The 24603-nt window shown below is 47.8% G+C and overlaps 1 protein-coding gene across 2 annotated transcripts in view; it reads right to left on the reverse strand.

Annotated features, from left to right (window-relative positions):
- The window catches only part of CCDC50 (coiled-coil domain containing 50), a 42450-nt gene extending 18262 nt beyond the window's left edge, over positions 1-24188 (reverse strand). For both annotated transcript variants that reach the window (XM_040073845.2, XM_040073844.2), the window contains exons 1-4: positions 24059-24188; positions 6593-6655; positions 5128-5257; positions 596-686 (exon numbers count right to left, since the gene is read on the reverse strand). In XM_040073845.2, the coding sequence (XP_039929779.1) occupies positions 596-686; positions 5128-5257; positions 6593-6655; positions 24059-24107 (333 nt within the window). In that variant the 5' untranslated portion in view covers positions 24108-24188. The remainder of the gene's footprint in view (positions 1-595; positions 687-5127; positions 5258-6592; positions 6656-24058) is intronic.
- Between the last annotated feature and the right edge of the window lie 415 nt (positions 24189-24603).

Genomic DNA, 24603 nt, shown 5'->3' on the forward strand with positions numbered 1-24603 from the left:
TAACTTAGGCTTCTCAGGAAACCATGTGAAATCAAAAATGGGGACCCACCCCAGATCTCACTGGTGTTCCTCTACACTGTGGGTTTTTTGAAAACTCAATCTGACAGGCTGATCACAAAAGGAATCCGCTAGCAAGAAACTGTATCAGGGTGTTCAAGCTGTGAAAGATCAAATTGAAGAATGGAGAAGCCAGAAAGAGGTGGCTGGGCTGAGAGAACTGCTGAAATCTTTGCATCAGACAAAGAAATCATGTCCCAGGATTCTCCCAAGAGCATTTGAGAAAGCAAGCAGGGCTCAGAGTGTATAATTACAACTTCCTACAGCAGGGCAATAAACACCTCAGCAAGCCTTACCTATTACTTGCCCTCTTCATTAGCAAGGCCACCGGCATCAACAGCCCTTATGACCCTTGAGTGTGAGGACTGTGACTGTATCTTATTCCTGTAACAGGACACCCCAAAATCTCGGTGCATACAGAGATCAGGACAAGGACTGCCACCAGGCGAGCCAACTCCTGTAGCTACTGGCTAGGAAACGTCTGCCCTGAAAGGGCTGCTACAAATAACCCTGCCATCCCTGCAGCTTTAAAGGTTACCTCGTCTTTTTCCTCTTGCCTGCGGCGCTCCTCCGCTTCAAACGCCAGCTTCACTTGGATTTCCTGAGCAATCTCGCAGTCCTGTCGTTCCCTAGAAGGCAAGGAGACAGGGGTTATAGACAGCTGAAGTCACAGGCATCAGTCAGCCTGCAGAAAGGGATAAAAGAGCTAAAAAAAATCCACCTGATTTACATAAAAGCATTGTTACTCAGTGTTAGTGAAGAGCTATGAATCCTCACCAGGGACCAGGACTCCCTGTACTTACTGGTGGCCAAATTTATAACATACTTCCAAAAACATCCACGGAGTACAAAGCAAAAGAGATTTACGGGCAGATTGCTAAGAAAGGAGCTAGGTACCACAAAATAGGGCAGGCCAAGATAGTGCTCAGGAGTCTGCAAACAGCCTAATTCTGCTGAGTTTTTGTACATGTGGTATCAAATGCAGGCATTTCTGGGAAGCCGCTTTCACATGTAAGCCAAGGAGAAGGAAGTGCAGGAATATGGTATACAGCCGAAGTGGAGGCTACAGATCAGTAACAATGAGAAATGCCACTGAGGTGGGACAAGACACAAAAGCAGGACCAGTGCTAAGAGGCAAGGGAGCAAATGATTCAAAAAAAGGGGATGAAGCCACTGACACAGAGCCACTAAGGATGCATGAACACAAGATTGCATTAACTGGGGAGAAGGAGAGATCAGAGCAATTAAGACATGAGAAGTTTGGCTGTGCAAACAGACCAGGAAAGCTGAAAAGCATCTGCAAGAACAGTGCCACACTCAGCAGAATGCTCTGATGTCCAGCAAACAGGCTGGAACAACGGCCAAGGAGTCATCAGGGCAATTCAGAAATGGGCAGGGAGATTTGGAAAGAAAAACGAAAAGCTCTCTCATCACTGTTGAGATTAAACTAAAGAGCAGCTGCAAACAGGTCAGAAAAGTCAACCCCACAACCACAACTACTGAAAGGTAAGGCATAGGAGGAGAACAACTGGGAGCAGCAACAAGCACAGCCTGCCTTATTAGAATACAATCTTTTGAAGAATGCACAGACAATGATCAGATAGGTGATGACGAGACTACCAAGAATGGAAGGCAAGCAAATAACTGAAGCAGACTGAGCTTTGTCAAAGCTGCGCTATGTGGGCTGGAGCAACGAGTTCTAGGTTTGAGCAAGAATCTGGGCAGAAATGACCTAGTGAATCTGGAGGCAAAGGACTGGGAGAGAAACTAGGACATGAGAAGAGGAAGTTAAAACACTTCTAAATGCAGACAAGCACTTTTTGTTGCAAAACCAAGAAATGTGGCATGGCTGGAGGAGCCAGTGGCACAACAGAGCCTTCTAAAGAAAGTGAAAAAGGAGAGAAGCAGAAGGGGTGAATATGTGGCAAGGGTGGAGAGGAAGGACAATGCAATAAGAGGGTTTAGAGGACAGATGTCACTGAAAAACAACTTATTTGTCATAGGCAACAAAAAGGCACACGCAGCAGGAAGGAGAAGAAGATTATTTCTGTCAACAGCTCCTTGGAAGCAGATCTGAAATCGGGCTGGAGTTATCAATGGGTTAAACATCTTATGACATCAGTTTCTTCCATCCAGGTAATAAAACCCGGTGGCAATTCTTGCACATGCCTGTGTGTGTTTCATTTGACTCTGGGGACAGATGTGTTCATGGCCACAGCAGTTCACACAGCAGCACATCTAGTTCTTGAGCTTGCTTTTAAAAAATGGACCTTGGCAAACCTGGCACCAGCAGAGAACCACAGCTCCCAGCCAAACAATGGCTGCATAAGCAAATCCTAGGGAGCAGGCTGTCAGTGAGCCTTTACAACCCCAGGCTCTGAGGACATGAAACCAGGTAGAAAATAAGTTAGAAAGGTCAGACACATTGAGGCATTGCACGTCTCCAGTTCCCCTGGCACCTGTGAGCAGAGTTAAGGTGCCAAGTTCATCAGCACAAATTGACTTGCTAAATGCTTAAAATACATCCTATTGCAGACAAACAGGACAGGAAAACAACTAATCATCTTTCACAGCCAAGGCAACAAGGTCATTGCCTCTCTGTTAGCAGAAATGAGCACCAGAAGTATTGCAAACACAAAAGCATTTTCTTCTTTCTGACACATCTTGGAATACCCCACATCAATTCCTGAGAAATGACAAGCCACAGAAGATTAGATTTGGGAGTTTATTGCTCAGCAGTAATTAAATACTGAGACTTGATTAGTTAGTCAACATAAACTAATTTATTAACTTGTGTGAGCATAGGAAAATAGGTTTAAGAGCCTTGATAGCTCTTCTTGTCCTTCCGTTTCCTTAGTGTGAGCTCCAGTGCCCATCAGACCCCAGAAATCAGCCAGAGCAACATAAACATCACCATTCCTAAACATCCCACTCGTGTCCTTCACTCCTGGGCAGCCAGGAGTGTTAAGAATGTTGGGAAAACTCTAAATCAGTTTACAAACAAGAGAAAAAAACCTAAAAGTTTGTGTTCAGAAAGCTCCCTCCCATTCATAGTGACTGCAGCTACTAGTTGTTGCCAGATGAGGAGAAAAAAGGGAATGTTTAAGGGAACTGTTCAAAGGAACTGCTCACATCAGTGCAAAAGAACTAACACAGCACTGGGAGCAAAACAGGGAAAGAATATTTTCACACTATTTTATTTTAGTAATCTTGCTACTATGCTTAGCAGTGTGCAGGCTGCTCAGCTAGATGTGAGAGATGCTTTTAAAGAAGCACAAAAATCAGGTTTGATGCTTTCCTGAATTCTTAAAAAGAAATCCTTCTATTCTCTCATTTAACTTTACAAAGTCTTTCTGAGAGAAATTAGGATTTGAGAGAAGAAAGCAAATAAATTTGAAGAGCTTTTTTGTTTGTTTGTAAAGACCCTTTAGCTATGCCCTCTTACTCCTCCCATCACACTGTAGCATCAAACTGTCCTAGATGACACAAAAAGCAATAACAGGGATTATTTTGTTTCCAGAACATGCTACTCTTGGACAAGGAAGAGACAGTGGTAATGTACAAAGAATTAAGGAAGAAAAAGACCCAATAACAAAAGGATGCCTCCAAGTTCTTTTAGCATTCTTGCAGAAGAGCTCCTGCTCTCAGATGCAGAACTGCTGCTGACACAACATTTTACATCAGCAGGTCTGCTTGTGCTTTGGCTGACGAAGTTCGTAAATCCCATTTTACAGAGTCCTGCAACAAGAAAATTGTTTGCAGCTCCCAGAAAGGGGACTCATGTCTGCCATACAAAATCAATTTTTATGTTGTCATTTACTCTCTCACATCTCTAATTGGTAATAAAGACAAAACTATTGAAAAAAAGCACAGACTTGAGAGATACATATGTACATAAGGTCTGTCCCAGCGTGCTGGGAACATTGAAAACAGGGGCTCATCTGTCACACCCCAGCTTCAAAGCTTTCATGAGCCGCTGCTTTGAAGCCAGTCCTGGATCTCCCACATGTGCAACACAGAGCTCTTCTGCTCTGTCACTGCTCCTGCCAGATGAGCCACCCAGGCTCTGTGATCCACCACCAGCTGCACCTGGTGGGTGTCACCCCAGAGAACAACAAAAGCCAGGAGGCAGCACAGCTGCTGGGAGATGCATCCTGCCTCACAGACCTTGGATTTGCAGGGACGCCCATCAAGTCTCAGGATTGGGATCTGGCTGAGCCCTGTCACAGGAACCATCTGTTACATCCAGTGCTCTGCAAGTCCACCCTGGACTGGAAAGCACAGTTTGTTTTGCTCTGTGCTGCCGTGTTTCACTTCTACACCAGCTCCACAGCTGAGAGCCGTGGCACACAGAGAGCCAAACCAAGACCACAGGGTTAAGATGTGGCGAATGGGGACTGAGCAAACCTGCAGAGCAAACTGCATCACTCTTTAAACACCCTCCCACAGCTGCTGCAGAAGTCAGTGACAGCAAGAGAAGGCCTGTCCCCCAACACCCATCCCCATCGAGGCAGCCTGGAGCAGCAATTCCCCTTCCCAGGTCATTTCACACTGAGTCGCTGCAAGCACAAGCAGGAGATTTCAGCTGTCAGTGCAGCAGGACACCAAAACACATCACACCCAGCTCCTGGAAAGCATTCATCAGGCACAGGGCAAACACAGCAATATCTGCAATTTCCACATGAGGGAGATTCCCCTGTAACACTGGGTATTTCTGTGGCAAGGTTCCTTCACTCTCAAACTTCAGCCAGGGACAAGGGGAACACAAGTTGACCAAGTTACCCCATTTTGACAACAAGCAGCACAGTGGGAAGGCTCCTTCTGATTGACAGGCAGCAGTATGGAAGGATGGGCTCCAGGAACACCTGCTCCCCACCCTGTTCTCATTCCTCTGTGCCAGAGCCTGGTATCAATACTTATACAGCAATGGACAGCCAAAGTAAAAAAGAAACAAAAGCAAGAGGCCGATGAACCCCCCACACACTGTGAACTAACTCAAAGCAGCTGATATTAGTGCTCTGATCAAATGGAACTAGCATTCCCATTCCAAGATCCCCAGCACAAACTCACAAGTCTTTTCGGTGTTTCTGGATTTGAGCACGGGCTTTCTTATCCTCCTCTTCTTGCAGTTGTTTGGCCACCTGCAAGTCATGTTGCACCAGACGATTCCGCTGAACATTTGTGGCCAAGTGATGCTCAACTGGAAATAAACACAGGCAACAACCCTCAAATCAGGCTGCAGAACTTCACTGTGTGAACAAGATAAACCAAGTGGGAGGGAGATTCCAGCCCAGAAAAGAAGACAGATCTTGGCAGGGAAACACCAAGCAATCTCTCTAAAGGTGGGAAAGTCCTGAACTGAAATTATGCTAGCAGCTTGAGATTGCCTCTTTTCAGCACTGAGGGGGCTGTATGTGTGTCTGTTACCAAAACAAGTTCTGCGCATCTTAACACATCCAGGTTTAGAGGGGATAGTTTTTAGGCTTTGAGTTTCATTTTCTGACCACAGAAAATCACCCTAGATGAATGAAGTGGGTCTGGGAGGGACCACCAGAGGCCAGTGAGGATGAGCTGAACCTAAACCACTTATTATGGATACTCCTCTAATTTGTTCTTAGGAACCTCTACAGAAGAAAACTCCTCTCACTCTCAGCAAAATCAGTTCCAAAAATCTCCCTACCTTTATATTTAGCAACAGAGCAACTTAGTACTCCAGTGAGCCCTTTACCATACATGGATATTGCCTGCCAGAAAAAATGGCTACATGAGCTGCAGCCCAGAGCCGTCCTTAACTCAGCAGTCTCAGGTTCCAGCACCAAGGGCACGAGCAGCTGCACCCTTGGTGGAGCAGCAGGAATGGCATTAGCACCTGGTGCTGGCAGATACCAAATCGGTGAGAAGCTGATTAGAGAGGCCACCACACCTGAAACTGCAATGTAAACATACCCAAAGTAACAGATAACCACATTAAAAAAAAAAATTAAAAAAAAAAAAAAAAAGACCAGTCACTTTGAAGTTTCTGACTGTACTTTTTTTTTATTCCTTTATAAAACCTTCTAGTGTACAGCTGCCCTACCTCAAAATGTCTGAAAAGGAAGGCTCCTTTCAAAAAGCAGACACTGGTAATTCTGAAATAAGTAAACAAACAGACCTCTTCTGGTTGTACTTCAGGTGAGACTATAAAAACTTGAAGCTTCCAAAATTGTTAGTCACTTCTAAAAACCTTGCACAGCAACAAAACCCCAAGTGCACTCCTACACGCAATTTTATCATAAATGGCATAAACAAACACAACTCTAAAGGAGTGCACAAAATTGAAATATGAAATACAACTATCTCTGGGGTACAATGTGAGCTGGAGCAGAGCGAAGAGTAGGGTTACAGGATAGTGAAGACAGCAGTAATAAACTGTATTCCATTAAAAGGAAAAAATTAAATAAAAGCAGGAAGCATTTTTCTCAGCAAAATCAAATAAAGCCAGTTATCTGTTGGGACAAGCTTGCTTCAGTCTGCTCTGAAGATCATTGCTACTTACTCTCTTGTTCCTGTAAATTATGAGCCAAGGTATGATCTTCTAGAATAGCGAAGTCTCGACATACTGAAGAGGGAAACAAAGTAAAGAGAATTAGCATCAGAAAAAACAAAACCAAACAACAAAGCATCAAATGAGCTATGGGAGTCAGGGGAGCATAGAGACATATGGACTTTTGACACACTTTGTACCAGCCAAGGTCTGGACTTGTGTTTTTCCCCCCTCCTGCCATCATGTCTATTTTTGTGTGCAGTTATTTCTTCGTCCTTCTTGGCATAAAATTCCTTCTCCACTCTCCCCTTGACCTCCACTTCAAGAACAGAACTGTCCATGCTACCACTGGATCCTTACATACAAAACTCTGCATTTCATTCAAAGAGAACATATATTATATATTTATACCAATGCCCACACTGACTGCATTCAGCTAAAACCAAGAGTCTGAGAATTCTATTTTCATGGCTCAAAGGGTATGTGCACACTGGCACCTCTCCAAAGCTGAGCAGATTGAGCTTCATGGCTCTCACTGCAAGGCATTTCTACCAGCTCAGGCATTATTCTCAGTTGTTTCTTGTAAGCTTCACTGAATGTTTGAAGTGTAGATGCTGGATTTGCACCTAGAACCCAGATATGGGATCAATCACAGCATTATGGGCAGGGATAAGCACAGCCTCTTTCAAAAGATGCTGAAAATGACCTTGAGAGAAGTGAAATGGGAAACAGATGAACTCCTTTTGGCACCAGTTTAATAGCAGCAGGTTTTTGCCAATGCCTATCACTTTCCCACTTGAACTTTCAAAGGAATGCTCTACCTACACCGCAGAAAAACACCAGAGTGTATTTTTAACTTGTTATAATAGGCAGTAGGGCAACAAAACACAAAGCACATAGATACTGGGACAGGGACAGACGCACAGCATCAGGCTCAGCCTTTGGGTGGCAGGTTCATGTCAGCTTCTCTGTGAACTGAAGGCAGACAGTGACCTGTCCCCCCAGACCGCAGGATGGGGCCCCCTTCCACACATCTGCCAGACCTGGGCTTTCTGCCTGCTTCAAGGGGAGTTTAACACGTGGCACCAAAAAATTTACACTGGAGAGGTCTGTCACATATTTTTCCTTCAATGTGACAAGGTAAGAAGCTTAACAGCACCCACAGAAGAGAATATCTCCCATCTGAAACACAACACAAAGCAGAGAACTACAAGGTGCTTCTGAAGCCACAGAAGGAAGAACAAAGTCCTCCTGCTGCGCTCCACTGGCAAAACCTCTCGGAAGACTAAGATTTCTCTTCAGCAGAGCACAGGCACAGCCTAAAATATAAACTGAAAATAACCCCCAAACCCCTAGAATGCATCAAAAGTACAAGGGGAATTTATGAGGATTCTGTTTGTGAAAGGACTCAGAGTCAGAAAAGATAAAACATTTCCATCACCACAAAGGAAATGAGACAGTGGCTGCATTTTCCTGAGACACAATCCCACAAGCCCTCCTTTTTCTCACAGATGCACATGCTCCACTAAAGAAGCATCAAAACATTACTCCACACCCAAGTATCCTCACAAAATATCTGGAAGAGTTTCTAGTTGACTGCACCAAGAGATCAGATAATGCTTTACGATATTCAGTGGAATTTTTGGTTCAGTCTGCATTGAAGGGTGTTTTAAGATGACAAAAGCTCCTAACAGCCAGAGCAACACTTCAGGGAAGGACAGTGACACGCAGCAGGGTGGAGATGAGGACAAAGGTTACAGTTATATGATCCCACAGTGGCCCACTTTAAGCACAAACAAATCTGGACGGTGTAATTAAGGTTTAGTTGTTGCCTTTTTTCATTTCAACTTCTTTTAAAAAAGGAAAGATGATATGAAACTCAATAGCATTGAAATGCTGCCAGTGGCCATTTCTGTACAAAGAAAGAAATGTTGCCCTGAGCCACAGATCTGGAAAAGCCACAGCTGAGTCACGGGCAGCAGTGCAATTCACAGGTGACAAACCCAGAGTGCTCGATGGTTACCAACACATGCTTTTTACAGGAGAGGGCAAGGACATCTTGCCCTAGAGACTAATTCTGTGATCCCTAATGCTACTTCAGCTTCCTAGAACGATTGTGGAACAACCACCTCCTGCTCACAAGAAGCATCATCTGGCTTGCTGGAAGGACACATCCAACTCAGAGGTTTGAGCCTTAACCATGAGTCCAGAGCTAATCAAAGACACCTCAGTTATTATTGCCATGTATTTAAGAACCAGCACTTGCTCTTGACTGTTTAAAAAACAAACAACAAACAAAACCCAAACAACCTAAAAATCAAATAAACCCCAAAACAAACAAAAAAACAAATAAACAAACAAAAAAGAGAGAAGCGGGGGAAGTGTTATTTTTTTCAGTTAGTCATGGTGCTGGTAGACCTTTGCTCCATCCTCCCCAGAGAGGCACATGAGCATAGGAGGACTTTGGCTTTGTTTTTGTTTTTATTTTACTCCATTCCACCCACACCCAGACACACCTCTCTGTTTGGAAAAATACACATTACAGAAACATGCCTGGCACATGGGCAACAAAGTGGGAGGGCTATGGTAGAACACTGCTCCTTGTCTCCTGACAGTCTTGCACCACCCCCAGGAAAGTCTCATCTCCATCACTGAGCTTTATTCCTACAATACAGCAATGATTGTTTAACCCTTTTGGATTGACGGGCCACTAAAGACTTCCTAAAGAGAGCATGAGCTCAAAATAAAAAGGCAAACTTCATACAGACTTGTGTTGCATAGACAGGGCTGCTTCTTCTAGCTGCTCCTCCAGAGAGGTGCTGGAAGTTGTCCATGGCTCTCCAAACAAAAAGCAAAAAAACCTCCTCAAATTCTCAGTTCTTCCAGGCTACAGCTGAAAGCTGCTGGATGTCACCGACGGAAAGCAGGGACAAAGGCTCCTGTTTAGGCTGTTTTGAAGCTCAGTGCCTTGGCCAAGAAGCACATATAGGGCCAGAGTACCACCTTCCCTGGTGCCACTTCCAGCTCCCACCTAGGTCCGGTGCCACCCCCAACATGTCTACAGAGCACCCAGACCTGAGGCTGTGCCCTGTCACCGCCTGTCCCACATCCCCACAACACTGACAAAGCAAGTGGGGACGCTGCCCTGGGATGGGACACCAAGTTGCAGGGCTTAGACATTAATAAAGGGACTGGGTCTTAAACCAGGGATAGCAATGCACCAAGATCCAGTACTGAGAGAGGGATGCTGGACAGTTACCAGTGATATGCACGCTGGAAGCTCCTCACTGTCTGGGGTCCCTGGTGCTCCCATCTCACAGAGGACACAGCATGGAGCAAACTGGTGGGGCAGCAGCAAGCCTTGGGTTTATTCACACATTTGGAATTATCTGAGCATCGCTGAAGAAGCCATTTGGCTGCACACACACTCCTGTTACAAACCCAAACAGACAGCTCGAGCACACAGCTCTCTTTGTGCTGCTGTGGCTGCTGGCAGGGCAGGCAGCACAAGACCTTTCGTCACTGTCAGAAACTTGGCTGGTCCAGCTGCCTCCAGCTCATCTGAGCACATTATTCCCAAGTGCCATCAGCCTGAGAACAACGCGCTAAGGAAGATGAGAACATCTCATTACAGACACAACGAAGCACTGTCAGACAGCCATGTGGCAAAGGATGGGGACACCTGCACCTCCCTAGTGGATTTGGGGCTGATGGCAGTGCAGGGCATTCCCTCACAACCAGACTCAGTACCCATGGCATCGAGTCAAGCACGACAGCAGCTGCAAGTAAGGCCACAGAAACCAATCCTTGAAGACTCACATCCAACAATGAGGCAACTGTGAAATAATTGGAGATGTGGACTGGCAAGGCATGGTCTGATATGAAGTTTCATCAGCACTGGTTCTCATTCCCTGCCCAGTCTCAGCAGGGTACAGCACAATCATTACAAGGTATTATGTACACTGGGTTTGTGCTGAGAAATAGGATGGCCCCAACGACAACAGACTCAATTTCTCCTCTCCGAGAGGCTTCATTTTTAAGGGAAAAGAAATCCATTTCCTTGCTTCCTAACTGAATGCCTAAAAAATGAAAGATGAGATTAATATTATCTTCACTGTTGCAAATTAACTTGACTTCCCATCCCTGGGCCCCGGCTGGGAGCCACCAGGCAGTCAAACGAGCAGCAGGACTGCAATCAGAGCAGCTACAATTGGCAAGTCCGGAGAAGCATGAAATATTCACAACAGGTTTACCATACTCTGATGAAGCCAATCTGCCTTGGCACAGCAGGGAGCAGACCAGGAATACACTCTGGCACATCTGTCAATACAGAAATGCCTGCCCAGGAATCCCAGTGGCTGTTATGACCAGCAGACGTGCCAGCTGGGGAGGATGAGGGCAGAAGCACCACCCTTAACAGGGGTAGGATCCAAAATCCATGCATGGAAGAGGGAGCTCACTTGTCCTGAGGAATCCTTGAAGGCCTCCCTGCAAGCTCCAAGCACAGGTCTTCTCCTCTGGTAGTTCTCACTGGAAATACGCCTTTTTGTGCATAGGTGCGCATCTGAGGCTCTTGGAAGCATGGATGTAGCCCTGCCTTTATGGCTGAAATAAGAAAGTCCCTACGTATAACAGCTCAGCAAAATTTCATTAAATAACCTCTTCCATTTTATATTCTGCCACCCACCTCACCAACTTTCTCCAGTATTACCTCAGCTCCACAGCTCAGCATTTCTAACACCCCAAACTGCTTTAAACAGATTGAGGTAACCACAACAGAGGAGCAAAGGCAGCCTTAGACGTTGTTAGTGATACTCAGGTGCGTGACAAAGAGATAGGTAACACCCAAGAATGGGTGATGTGCCAACACACAGTCCCAGCAAGAGGTCAGCCCCCACTGGCTTTTCAAGCAAGGTTCACAGCAAAACACCCCCCCTCACTCCTGCCTGAAGTCTTAGATCATGTTTTGACATCCACTGCAGGTCCCAAGGGCCCCCTTGGTTCACGTGGCCAATTTAATCTGTCCAGGATACAGGCCAGTTCAATGACCCAGGGACCACAGATGCATGTTCTAAGCATTTCCTTTTGGGTCTTAAAAACCATCTCTTGCTCCCCACCCCCTCCACTCCCAGCATTTTCCCGTCAGCATTGTGTGCTGGGTAATTCACAAAATAAACTAGGGGTGAGTCACACTTAGTTTAGAGCATCTGCAGCTCTTGAATCCTAATCTGAAGGACAGGAGGGAGAGGAAAGACAAAAGTAACATGAAAAAGCAGTATCATCAGCTAAAAATCGTTCTGAGGGCCTACAGAGCTGATAAATTAATGGCAAGCAGCAAATGCAGCCTTTCACAAGCCAGCAGTCTCAGAAGGATGCCTGAGTTATGTAAAGTCCTGCAGATTAGAAAGCAAGTTGGCATCTCTTAGAGACCCTTATCAGCAGGCACTGGTCAGGCCACTCCAAGCCAGGTAAGTCTCCAAAATCTCCAAATTATGACCTTGAAACAAAGCCAACCTGACCAAGCAGCCACCCAGCTGGAGAGGAAGAGCTGCCCTGAGGGCAGCTTCCAGATAAAACATTCAGCTGGGACCTTTCCTTCCCAGCCCCAGCAAAGCTGCTCTGTGAGATCCATGGCCCAGCCTCAGTAATTCCCATTTCTGCCCTGCCTCTTCCACCACACCAGGAGATACCCTGCTCCTGCTACCACACGTGGGTGCTGACAGAGGCTGGCTAGGACATGTCTGGCTGCAGCAGTTACACAGATGGCATTCCTAGGGCCTCGCTCACCAGGCCCCTTCACGCCAAGGGAATCAGAAAATGATGCAGGGAGAAGGTGGATCCCAGACAGAGGGCAGGTTTGGGCAGCCTGAGAAAGGGAACAATTTCTGCTTCTCAGCCACGGCACCAGAGCATCACACACAGCTGGGAGCTATGAGGCAGCACAAGGAGACTGGGAGACTCCATGGGGAGCCAAACTGAGGGGTCTGAGCCTAAGGCTCAAAAGTGTAAACATGCGAAATAATAACAACTGAAAATAAATAAATCACCAAATCACCATGGTTTTTCACTAGCAGTCTTGGCCTGGAAGCTAAGAACATCTTGGGATTTGGGGAGGAGGTTATCCTCTCCACTCTAAGCTAAATGCCTTGAGGTCAAGACCATGGGACTTTTATGCTCTGTCTGCACCATTCTCCAACATTAAGCTCTCACCTGCCTAACAATGCTTTAAAAAGGAACACTGTATGCATTTTGGAATCAAACCCTCAGAATGTCATTAGATTTTTTTAACCTGCCTTAGGACAGAAATCAACATTCATGAAGTATCTTCTCCAAGGCTACTAGTTCGGCAATCTCACTTCTGTAAAGAAGCCTGCACACTGTTCCACAGACCAGTCTGAAAGCTGAGAGAGTATCTGCTGAACACCTCTAAGCAGAAGGTGATGTGCTTGCAGTGTAAACAGGAAGCTGGAGATACTCAAGATAGTGGAAAAATAGCACAAGGCACTTCAAAAGGTTATCCTTTGAGCAAGCCTCAGACACAAAATTTGGTAAGATTTATCATTCTGCTTTTCCACAGAAGGCTGCCGTGTTTTTCATCACTGGGTAATCCCACCCTACCTGGTTTCATCTGCAATGTTTCTAAATAAGAGCAAGTCTTCTCATTCCCAAAGTTTAAAACACAACCCATAAGCTGAGAATATTGAAGACCATCTCTTTGACTTCCAGAAGAAAATGCTGAGTTGGAGCATTTCAATCACAAAATCCTAGAATAAATTAGGTTGAAAAAAACATGGTATCATCAAGTACAACCACTCACCTGGCACTGCCAAGCTCACCCCTAAAGCATATCCCTTAGTGCCACCTGTACACATCTTTTTAATATCTCCTAGAATGGTGACTCAAATATTTTCCTGTTTTGACTACTGATCATCCTTGTGCTGAAGATGGGTTTTTTAACATCCAATATAAACTTCCCTTGACAGAACTTGGGCCAATTCCTCTCGTCCCATCACTTGGTACTTGGAAGAAGAGGCCAATGGCCACCTGGCTGCAACATCCTGCCAGGGACTTGTAGAGAGCAATAAGGTCTCCCTCGAGCCTCCTCCAGGAAAAACACCTCCAGCTCCTCAAGGACTTGTGCTCCAGACCCTTCCCACCTTCACTGCCCTTCTCTGGACTCACTCAGCACCTCAGTGTCTGTGTTGAAGTGAGGGGCCCAGAACTGAGCACAGGATTCCAGGTGTGGCCTTACCAGTGCCCAGTACAGGGTGACAGTCACTGGCCACACTGTTGCTGATCCAGGCCAGGATGGCACTGGCCTTCTGGGCCACCTGGGCACACACACTGGCTCATATTTAGCAGGCTGCTGACCAGCACCCCCAGGTCCTTTTCCACTGGGCAGCTTTTCAGCCACTCTGTGCCAAGATGTTCAGATGTACCTAAAAATGGCATTGAGCCTTAAGAAGTTAATGACACCCATGCTTTGAAAATTCACCCTTTTCAGCCATGTCCAGTTAGGCCCCCAGACAGAGAGTACCCTGAGTCACAAGAACTGTCCAATACTGCCAAGTCCTACAGCCAACATCGCTGTTACAGCTGCTGCTTTCTATTGCAGGGGCTCAACACACAGAATATATTAATGCTTTAAAGAGGAAAGCAGACAGATAATACAATATGTGTTAATGTCTGCAAGTCATTCATTACCTGCCAGGCTCAGAACACTCATGTCCACAGAAATGTTTTGATTGCCCCAATGTCCATTCACCTGCCCAGGACTGCCTACACCCAAAAGATCACCAGGGAGCTCAGACACTGCTCTGTGGATCCGCCAGTAACACCCAAGTGGACAACTAGAGAAACTTCAAGGTAGGTATACTTCTCAGGGATGGCTTGGCTGGTTTGACACCACAGTCAGAAAGACATAGGGCAACCAAACACCTCACTCACAACATCTGAGATGTAACTGAGTCTGTGTATGGAAGAAGGTAATCGCAACCATCAGTGAGAACAAAAGCTGTTTGTGTAGCTCATCCTCTCCAGCATTTGACACAGCTTCAGTTGACTCAGCTAATACCACATCTGCAAAAGGAACAACCGACAATAAAGGCAGGGAGAAGTTTTCCTAGAAGTCAGTTTTAACCACTACCTCCCAGCCATGGACCACAGCAAAACAAACAACACTTGACTCCCAACAGCTGTGCTTTACCCTCACTTAGCCCAAAGGCAAACAACCATACGCATCCCTGCAGAGCAGGGCAGGAGTTGCCTTCACCAGGAGAGATCAAAATCCCCGGCCCATACAGGCCCCATGAGCACCACTGTAGCTCTAAGACACACCTCAGCTGTGCCCCATGGATCATATGACACCCCTTTTCTGGAAGGCTTTTTGGTTTCTTTTGCAGACAGAATGTCATGGCACCTTTAGCTTTAAGCCAAGCACCACTCATTTAAACTGGTGTAAGGGAGGGGGAATACAAAAACAGCCTCTTATCAAGCGCAACTCAAAAGAGCCACCCACTCGGAAAACTGCTGGGGCACGGAGCTTGCATCTCAAGAGATCTGCACTGTATGCACACTCCCTTACCCCACACCCTTCTCCAATGGCAATCACTGTTGTTTTATCTGCTTAATTCAGCTTTTATTTCAGCATTTTAGCCAATTTTACACCACACAAAACTTTCGGAAGGACACACTAAGTTTCACAGAGAGGCAAAACTTCTGTTCTCTGATGAATGCACAGCTAAACCCCTTGCTCAGTCCAGCAGTTTCTCTGCAGAGAGCTGGCAGGCCCACTTTGTGGTTCAGGGGGGCTTTCAGGAGCCATGGCACCCCGGATTGCAGGAATTTCATCAGCACTTCTCAGCCCTCAGGCTGTGGTGAATAACCTCACACAGCAGCTCCAAAGAGGCATCTGGGAGCAGAGATAATGCAAAGTGTCAGCTCTCACAGGGTTCTCCTCCAGCTTAATCCTGAAAGATAATGTAGCAAAATACAAGGGAGACAGGATGCAAATAGGGAGGTTTGAATGCCCCTCTGGTACAACTTCAGGCCCTGACTCAGTTTGGTGAGCGCTTACAGAAGGCTGACTGCTGGAAACCACACACCCACGCAGAAGCCGTCAGGTGCCAAAAAAAGGTTCCGGTTCCTCTCTAAGCCCCATAGTGCGGTTTTACATGACGGTGACCTGCAGCTGTATAGAGAAACAAGAATCTCTGGAAAAAACAAACAGAATAAAGAGTCCTCAGAGATGCCACTTTCTCTTCAGCCTTTGGATGACTAGAGCCAACCCTGAGACTCTCCATGCCTTGTAGCTAAACCAGAACTGCAGCTGAAAGGACACACTGCAGTGTCAGTGCACATTCAAACCAGCCAGGTTTTATTCCTCCAGATCAGAAACCAAAAGAAGCAAAGCTCTAGCAGGATGGGCCTCTGGGCAGCCTCCCAGCCTCGATGGAAACCCTGCCAGCTGCTGCATTTGAAGCTGAAGGTATATGAACTAATCCTGCAGTCACAGCTTCAATTCTTGCACAGATTCCCATCAGGTTCCTTTTCCCTAGAAAGGTGGCTGCTAGGATGCAAGCAAAGGCTCCTGTCTGCCACCCGTTCAGCTGCTGCCAGCACTGCAGAGCTGCTCTGCAAGAACAACTATCCTTTACCAAACTAACCCAGGTTGTTGGTTTGCTTCAAAACCCTTTTCCTTTGCTCTGCCAGCTCCTCATGGGTACTTTCCCCTCTCCCTCCTTGCTTCCTGTGTTTAAGTTGTCCAGTTTATTAGTCAGGTCTGAGGAACACAAAGTACCAAAGCTGGCCCCAGATCAGTCAAAATTCCACATCCATCTACAAGTCACAAATCAGTAAAGTTGCAGCACTAACAATACATGTCCCCTTTCCTGTCACAGCCTTGTGTTGGCACACTGCCATTAAGTAAAACTACAGATTCAAAACGCTGGCATACAAGGGTAAGAATAAGTCCCTGGCTTCTGAGGCCAGATGGACAGGGAGGCAGAGCTCCCTGCATCATTCTGAAGCAAACTGGCAGCCTTTTCTCCTCTCCAAGAGCACTAAATGAGCTCCAGGTCAGCAAAGGTAACATTTTTTTGCTTTGGGAACTGTGTCACCTTCAGGTGATCTTGCATACTCACAGCTTCTTAAAAAGAGAAAAAGTAAAAAAAAGAACAGTTAAATCAGGACCAAGTTCACCTGTTACACAGACAGAGTTGATGCTGTGGGCAATGCCAGCTGCCTGGACTACCAGGTAACTGAGCACTGAGCTGGAGACAAATCTGCTTTTTCCACCTTGCACTGGGGATGTGCAGAATCCAGGCAGGGCTGTGCAGCCCTAGGCAAGGACTCAGTCCTTCCAGCACTGCAATTAAGGTCAGGAGAGTCCAGCCTCTCCCCAATATCAACTTCCTTCGGAAACCTGGCACCAACCAGACGGCCTGCAGGAGAGCACAGCCCTGCGAGCGGCAGAGCTCTCTGCCTGCCATGAAAACTGCCAACACCCTGGTGGCTTGGAAAATTCCCAGGCCTTCTCTGTGCTGTGCCCCACCACCTCACCTCAGCAGCACTGCCAAAGGCTCCAGGAACTGCTGGTGAATTTAGGACATAAATCCTTCCCATCCCACCAGCCAGCATCCCAATAATAAAACCAACACCAGAGCAGAGGGAGAGGCCATTTCTTTGCACCAGGATGCTACAAGCAATGCTTACTGTATCCAGAACAGATAGATATAACAAGCTGCTTTTGCAGTGCAAAGTCATTGTGCTGTGCGGAGGTGGAGAAGCTTTCCATCCACACCAGGGGAGACTGCCCTGAGCCAGACCAGCATTACCCCAACCCATGTGCCAAGCCAGTGGCAACAGTCACTCTCTGCAAGGAGCATTTCCAGCCAGAGCATGCTCCAGTCTCTTGTCCTGTCTGGATGTAAAGAGCCAATGCTACACATATAATGCAGAAAGGAATTAAACCCCTGCCTTCTCACTGCCAGGAAATATTCCTGTTCACATAAACTTCCTTCCTCCCTTTTGCCCCATTACTTCTCATGTCACTCCTGTCAGTGTCCTTGTGGAATGTCTGTGTCTCAGTGTTTTAAAATATTTCCTCACTTACGTCCTTTTCGCCTTTGTCATCACTTACTGAACACCGCATACTGAGCCCACGCAACATTTCCCCTTAGAGTTTCCCCTCCTCTAGCTACCAAGTTCTGGTTCAGCGAAAGAGCTCAGGAAAGGATGAACGAAAATGCACACAGGAACTCAGTTTTACTGCACATGGCTTGCTACACCTCTTTTGAAAGGAGAAGTGAAGAAAAGTGACTCACTTACAAACCCACTTTGACTTTCTGTCCTGAAGAGCACCTAATGCAGGGCAGAGCTACCAAGAGCACACAAACCAAACCTCTACCAACCCAAGCTGAAGACAAAAAGATCTCACTATTTTAGTTTGGCTGACAGAGCATTGTGTCGGTGACATCATGGGTTTGTGTGCAATTAAAATAATCATCAGTTGAGCTTCAGGAGCCTGACACAAAATAATTGGGCAGATGTAGATGGGCTGTGCTAGGTTCTGAGCAGGCTTTCATCTACACCCTTCTCCCTAGGAAGAGTAACACCTCTGGCAAGCTTAATTCAGAGGGTGCCTAGGGTTACAGGGTAAATTCTATGAGCACTAAGGTCTAACTGATGCCCTTTGCTCAAGACAAGGTTCACAACACCACTGCCTTGCACCCCTTACACAGACAGCCTGATGCTGCACTGTCCTATTCCCTTTCCAGCTCTGCTAAAAGTCTCTCCCAGCAGCCATACGGCGTCAAGGCCACACAACGCTCACTCAGTGAGCTGTGTGGTATCTTTTCAAGTGCTGAGAAAGAAAACAGCAGGAAGGCTCCAATTTCTACTTCTTAAAAAGGAAGTATAAATGAAGCGTCAAGGGACCTTCACAAAGTCCTATACGCGTTCTGTGGAAAAGCCAGCGCTGTAAGGCGAGCAGAGAGCATCACTGCCACACGCCAGCCTCCAGGGAGACAGCAGCTTTCCTGCTGGAAATGTCCAGCAAACATGCCCTTTGCTCCCTGCAAAGCAGCCAACCAGCAGCACAACAGCAGCTGTCGTTATCACCTCCTTGGACAACAGCTGAAGGGCAAGCCAGCAGCGAGTGTCACGCCAGAACAGGGACCTAGAGCTTCTCAAGTTTTAAGGCAGTTTCACCAACAGACCAACCTCCTTCCTCAGTCCCTCAGCCTTCAAAGCAGCACTACACAGGAGCAGCAGTGAAGGAGCAGGAAGCCAACCAGCTGGGGACACTCTGGAAAGGCGAGAAGGAAGCAGGGAGGGAACTTGTTGCTTTGTCCTATAAATCAGCACATTCCCGTGAACTGGATGACTGAGCATGGAAGAGAAAGCCTATTCCAGCAACAAGAGAAGTTTCACACAGCCCCAAGCCATATCCTCTTGTTTTTCCAAGTGGGGTTTTTCTTGCACCAGAGAGAGCAGAATTGGCCTTTCCTGCTCCTTGCAGCAGCCATCTCCAACTCCTGCCTGGCATCCTCTGACATTTCCCATGGCCACAGGAAATGAAAGATTACACAGAGGCCGGCGGTGACCATAAACACACCGCTCAGCTGGGAGAACTACTCGGAGACCAGCAATGGGTGATGGATGATGTAACAGGAGAAAACCCTGCTGCTATCCCTGCATCCCCAGGAATCAGTGCAAAAATAGGCTGGATCCCCTCTTACCCCATCCAAAAATCTGTCAGGAGCCAAGGAAATAGCTCTGCAAAAAGCATCAACAGGAGTCTCGGGGTGTCTTTCTGCCAAAGACTGCTTTTCAAGCAATCTTTTTGCCTCAGTACAACCTCCACAGCAGCTCACAGAGGACAAGTGTTAAGGATTTAGGGATGGGAGGAGGCAGAGCTGCTAGTTCAGTTACCTTTCAGAGCCAAGAACATGAAATATGCTAATGCTGCCCATCTCTGCCAAGCACTGCAGACCCAGAACCATTGAATGCATAATAAAACTTTCACCCAACTTTAACCAGAAGTGAAATGAGTGCCACAGCCTCAGCTACTGAATTCATGCATGTGCAAAAAACAGATCTCCCAGCAGAGCTGGATGTGAACCAGTGACCTGTGTCTATGTCCCATCACTCTCCACCTCCCCGCTGCCCTCAAGCCATCCATCTTGACTGAATTTCTCAGAGCCCTTAAAAAAGAAAATCACAAAGCAGAAAACCATGATGCTGCGAGGAAAAATCCCAGCTGGAGCCTAAGGGCATGGGGCAGGTGGCTTCACAATGACCCAGTTGACCCTCAGCTGCTCTCAAAATTGTTGCCCTGATTATACTAATCCAGTTAAAGGCCAATGTTTCCTTCAGATGAATACAGCTGACAGTTCATCCCTCAAAACCATTCCCCTGAAAAACCCCTAAGCAGAATCTTTCCTCATCAGACACCATGCCAGTCATTCACACCTCCTCAATCCTCTTCCACCTTTGACAGACATCAAATTTCTCTTGTCCACTGTTGTGTAGCTGAGCACACAGGCACCAAAGGCCTCGTTACAAGCCAATAACGTCGGCCTGTTCCATGGGCGCCTGACACATTACACCTCAGAGCTCCTGCCCCTCCCCAGTCACTTGGAGGGTCAGTAGCCAGGAGATTTTTATTGTAGGAGTCTCAGCACAGGTCACGTTAAGCTGCAGAGGTCAGCAGAAAGGGCTGTAGCTGGGAGGGAGAGGAAGACTGATGCTAACAGCAAACTTTTATTCAATTTATGCTAAGGCAAAAGAGAGCCAGCCAGACTGCCTGGCCCAGAGAATGCTTTGCAAGACAGAAAATATTCAAACTCTTCCTGTTTCCCTAAGGTCACAGTCAGAGCTGTATCTTTAATTACCACATTTAGGATACTGACCTCTCAGGCAGCAGATTACAACCTGCAGCACTTGAATGTACAGCTCAGGAGCTCCAAAAAGTCAAATCAGGTGCTTAACAAAGAGTAGAAAGCACAGTGTGAGCATTGTTGTGTCTCTCCAAGCACAGGTGACACAACCAGCCCTTGTCAAGGCTTGAGCTTCAGACAGCAGTGGAAGGGTCAGTTCATCAGCCCAGACATACCACCCTTGCATTTCTTTACAATACTACTAAAAATAAAATTCGATAAAAACACTTTACCCACTGCAAATTTCCACAGTTCTCCAGAGCCGCACACTGCTGGGGCAGAGTTTAGAGTCCCCCACCCCACCTCTCCCTTTTCTCTCTCCTCACAGAGGATTCAAACCAGCAGGAAGATGAAGAGCCCCTGGGAGAATGCCCAAACCTCGTTTTTTTCTGCTGCTACCAACAACTGATGGCTCTTGGAGAGTGCAGTGGATGAGGGACTGAGCCTCAGCCTGAGCACACATGTATTCCCTTCACAAACGGTGCCTCAGACCTTTGGAAAGCCGACAGCAGACAGGACCACAGGTAATCCTCCAGAGAGGGGTACGGTTTGCACAGCTCCAAAACACCTCCATGCAGCTCGGCCTGCCCGCACGCGGCCAGAAACATCTCTCAAGTCCAAGGGCTCACTCACAGCAGGCAGCCTAAAGAGGATGGAGCCCTTCCCAAACACAGCTCCGAGTAATGCATCAGGTCACAAGAGATGAGAGGCAGTTAGAGATCAAGCACAGCCCAAGACAGTTTTATTTGTTTTATAAGTAGCTAATCAGAATAATGTTTCTAGGATTATCACCGAAAGGCTCACAAATGAGACCTCTAGTAAAAAAGATCTACGCACAGAAAGCCGAGAAATCCCCTGAGGCAGGTCAAAGGAGCAAACAGCAAAGGCTGCTTTGTGAAAAGCAAATATGCCACAGACACTCGGAAGATGAACAGAAATGCAGGCAGAGAAGCACAGGCCACAGATTGCAACTAACACCAAAACCTTCAACTAGTAACTTCCAAGAGGTTTACTGACCCCAGAGGTCAGATCCACTCTACTACTCATGGAAAAATGGGTCTGTAACACCAGGCTGCAGCAGCAAGGTGTAGTTTATACTAGGAAAAGTGTGTTTTAAGGATGTATTTTACACCAGTAAACTCCTGCCCACAAAAGAAACTGGACCGGCTGAAGTGGTTCTCACCAGCAAAATGCCATCCACATCAGGCCTTCAGCTGATATAAATGCTTTTAGAAATAAAAGAGGAAAGTAAACACAAGAAGCAAGACTTCCTGCAGCACCTAGCTACAGTTATCAGATTTTCACTGCCATGGCCACACTGAAATGATCCCACTTTTAGAAGAGCTTTTGAAATCACTCCAGAAGAAGAGGATGACACTGTCTCTCAGCAGTCCTGGCTACCTGCAGACAGGGAGAATCCGGACATAACACCTCCTCTCCCAAAGCAGAGCTGGTGAAGAACAAAGTACTCAACCCCAAATGCAATTCTTCATTGTTAATGAATGACTAAGTCGACCTTTACTCCAGACAAAGAAAGGGAATGCTTTTTCCAGAAGGATCAACAGTGATTTCTCTATCAGGAACAATAAATATTTCCCTCGGTATGGCAGGCAATGCATTTCTTTCCTTGGCTGGCATTGACACAGAGCATGAGAAGACCTAATCCAAATCATAGCTCACTCTCAACACTTTCCATAACAAAAACAAGTGATGCCATTAAACTAAAAGCGTGACACATGCCTGGGGCTTTGCAGAACATGGCTCAAACCTCATGTACTTTGCACGTTGCTCTGAGACACTACTTTAATCCCATTGCTATCAAGTAACAACAGATCGTAGTAACAGGACACTCTTGAAGCTTAATCCACACTGTACCATAGGTGCAGATTTCCCATGGAGTGGTTGAGTTACACTGTAACGCTGTAAATGTACTTTCATTCAGTATGTGAGCAACCTTAGCCGAGTCCAGTTAGTTCAATTCAAAAATAATAAGGGCAAATCAAATCCAGCCTACTTAAATTGTGAATATGAGCATCTACACAGGGATTTAATTCACTTTAACCAACCCACTGGAAAGGTTAATTGGATTAATTTTCTTGAGTAACCAACCATGTGTGGACAGACTCTAAGGATGAGATCTTGACCACGCTAAAATGGCCAGTAACAGTTTTGCTAATGACTTAATAGGACAAACATTAACCCCTAAAACGCCAGCTTCAGATTTTGTAACAGTAACAGTAAGCGAGGCATTAAAGGATGACAGGAGGTCAAAAGGAACCCCCAGGTGCCGCACAGAAATATGTTTTTCACTCTTGGCCAGCTAAATCATCAAATTCACAACTGCTATTTTGTAAGAATTGAAATTTGGGGAAGAAAAAAAAAAAAAAAAAAAAAAAAAAAAAGACCAGTGGCAAGGGAAACAAGTTTAAGGAAGTTTGGTTTCTTTTAGGCAGGAAACCATTGTTCTCTATTACTAGAGAGTAAATCTAAACTAACTTGATTATGACAGAGCTTCTGCTGTTTTATATCACAAATCACCGTCAGAAAGAACAAACTATCTCCTTCAAAGCCTTCTAAACCCAAAGCAGCTCCAGGGCACATTTAATTGAGCTCAAAGGCACACGTGTGAGGCAGACGCTGTTGCTAAGAGGGAAGCCGAGGCCAGCCCTGCCCAGCAGAAGGTGAATCCGTGCTCTGAGCACAGGCCAAGCCAGCGGGACCCCTGAAAGCGAGGGGGGTCTGCGGGGCGGGAGCGGCTGCTTGGCGCTCCCAAGCTCAGTGCAGGCCAGTCCTCATAAAAACCGGCAGGCGTGTTTATAACCAGCACTTCAAAATCACCAGTCCCCCTCAAACGGCCAAATCTCTGGATATTCACAGTTCTGCTCCCATTTTTCCAACGGCGCGAGCGGAGCCTCCGAACCCGGCCGAGCCGTAATTGCGAAGGACAGACAGACAGACATCCCGACAGACATCCCCGCTGGTCCATCTCCCGCAGGGTGCCCCGGCTGCCTCGTCCCCCGCGGGAGCGCAGCCGGCTGCCCGGGCGCGGCGGCGGGAGCGCGGCGGAGGCGGCGGCGGAGGCCCCGGCGCAGACAAAGGGCTGCGCCCTCCCCCAGCGCCGCTCCTCGCCTTCTCCCGGGGAGAAGCGGCGCTGCCAGCCCGGCCCCCGCCGCTCGCCCGCGGAAGGGAGCCGGGAGCGGGGCCGGCAGAGCGGGCACGGCTCTCTGTCCAGCCACTGCCGCCGCTTCGCCGCCGGCCTCCGCCCGTCGTCCCCTCCCGCCACCCTCCGGACAGCCCGCACCGGCGGCGGGACAGCCCCGCCAGCCCCGGGAACCGCGGCGCCAGGGCCGGAGCACGGAGCGCCCCGTCCCCTCCCGCCGAGCCGGCTCCCCCCGTCGCTGCGAATTGTAAAATAATCGCGTTTCAAAAAAAAAACCCACCCCAAACCAACAGTTTCTCCCCTGCCTCGCTCCCGTTCCCCCCGCACCGCCCCGTCCCGTCCAGAGCCCCCTCCTCCCCGCGCCGGGGCGAGCCGCACCTTCCTTGACTCGGGGCAGCTTGGAGTGGTCGATGCCGATGCCGGCCATGGCCGGGCCCGCGGAGGGCGGCCCGGCTGAGGGCAGCGCGGCGGTGCCGCCCGCGCCCCGCACCACAAAGTTGGGAGCGGATGGAGCCGGCGCGGCCGGGCCGTACGGCGCGGGAGAGCGGACAGAAAGCGCCGGGCGGGGCGGAGCGGAGCGGGGCCGCCTCGCCGCCCCGAGCCCCCCTTCCGGGGAGGCGGGCGGGGGCGTCCCGGGCTGCTTCCCCCTCCCCTTTCCCGGCGGGGCTCGGGCCGCAGCTCGGCGGGACGGGCAGCTTCCGGGGGCAGTTATCTATACATTTGGGTATTTTTTTTTAAGTTTTTATTATTATTATTAATCTTTAATTGTTTGGGGGAGGGTGGCAGTGTTGGCTGCTTTGAGGCCACGGCCGGAGATCCTCTCCCACCGCCGGGGCGGCTGTCAGACCGCTCGGACAGCTCCGGTCTCCCGGCGCTCTCCCGTACCGGGCCCGGCTGGCTCTGCCCCTTCATCCCCAAACCAT

The sequence above is a fragment of the Hirundo rustica genome, chromosome 10 (genome assembly GCF_015227805.2).
Source record: "Hirundo rustica isolate bHirRus1 chromosome 10, bHirRus1.pri.v3, whole genome shotgun sequence".
Classification (NCBI taxonomy): Eukaryota; Metazoa; Chordata; class Aves; order Passeriformes; family Hirundinidae; genus Hirundo; species Hirundo rustica.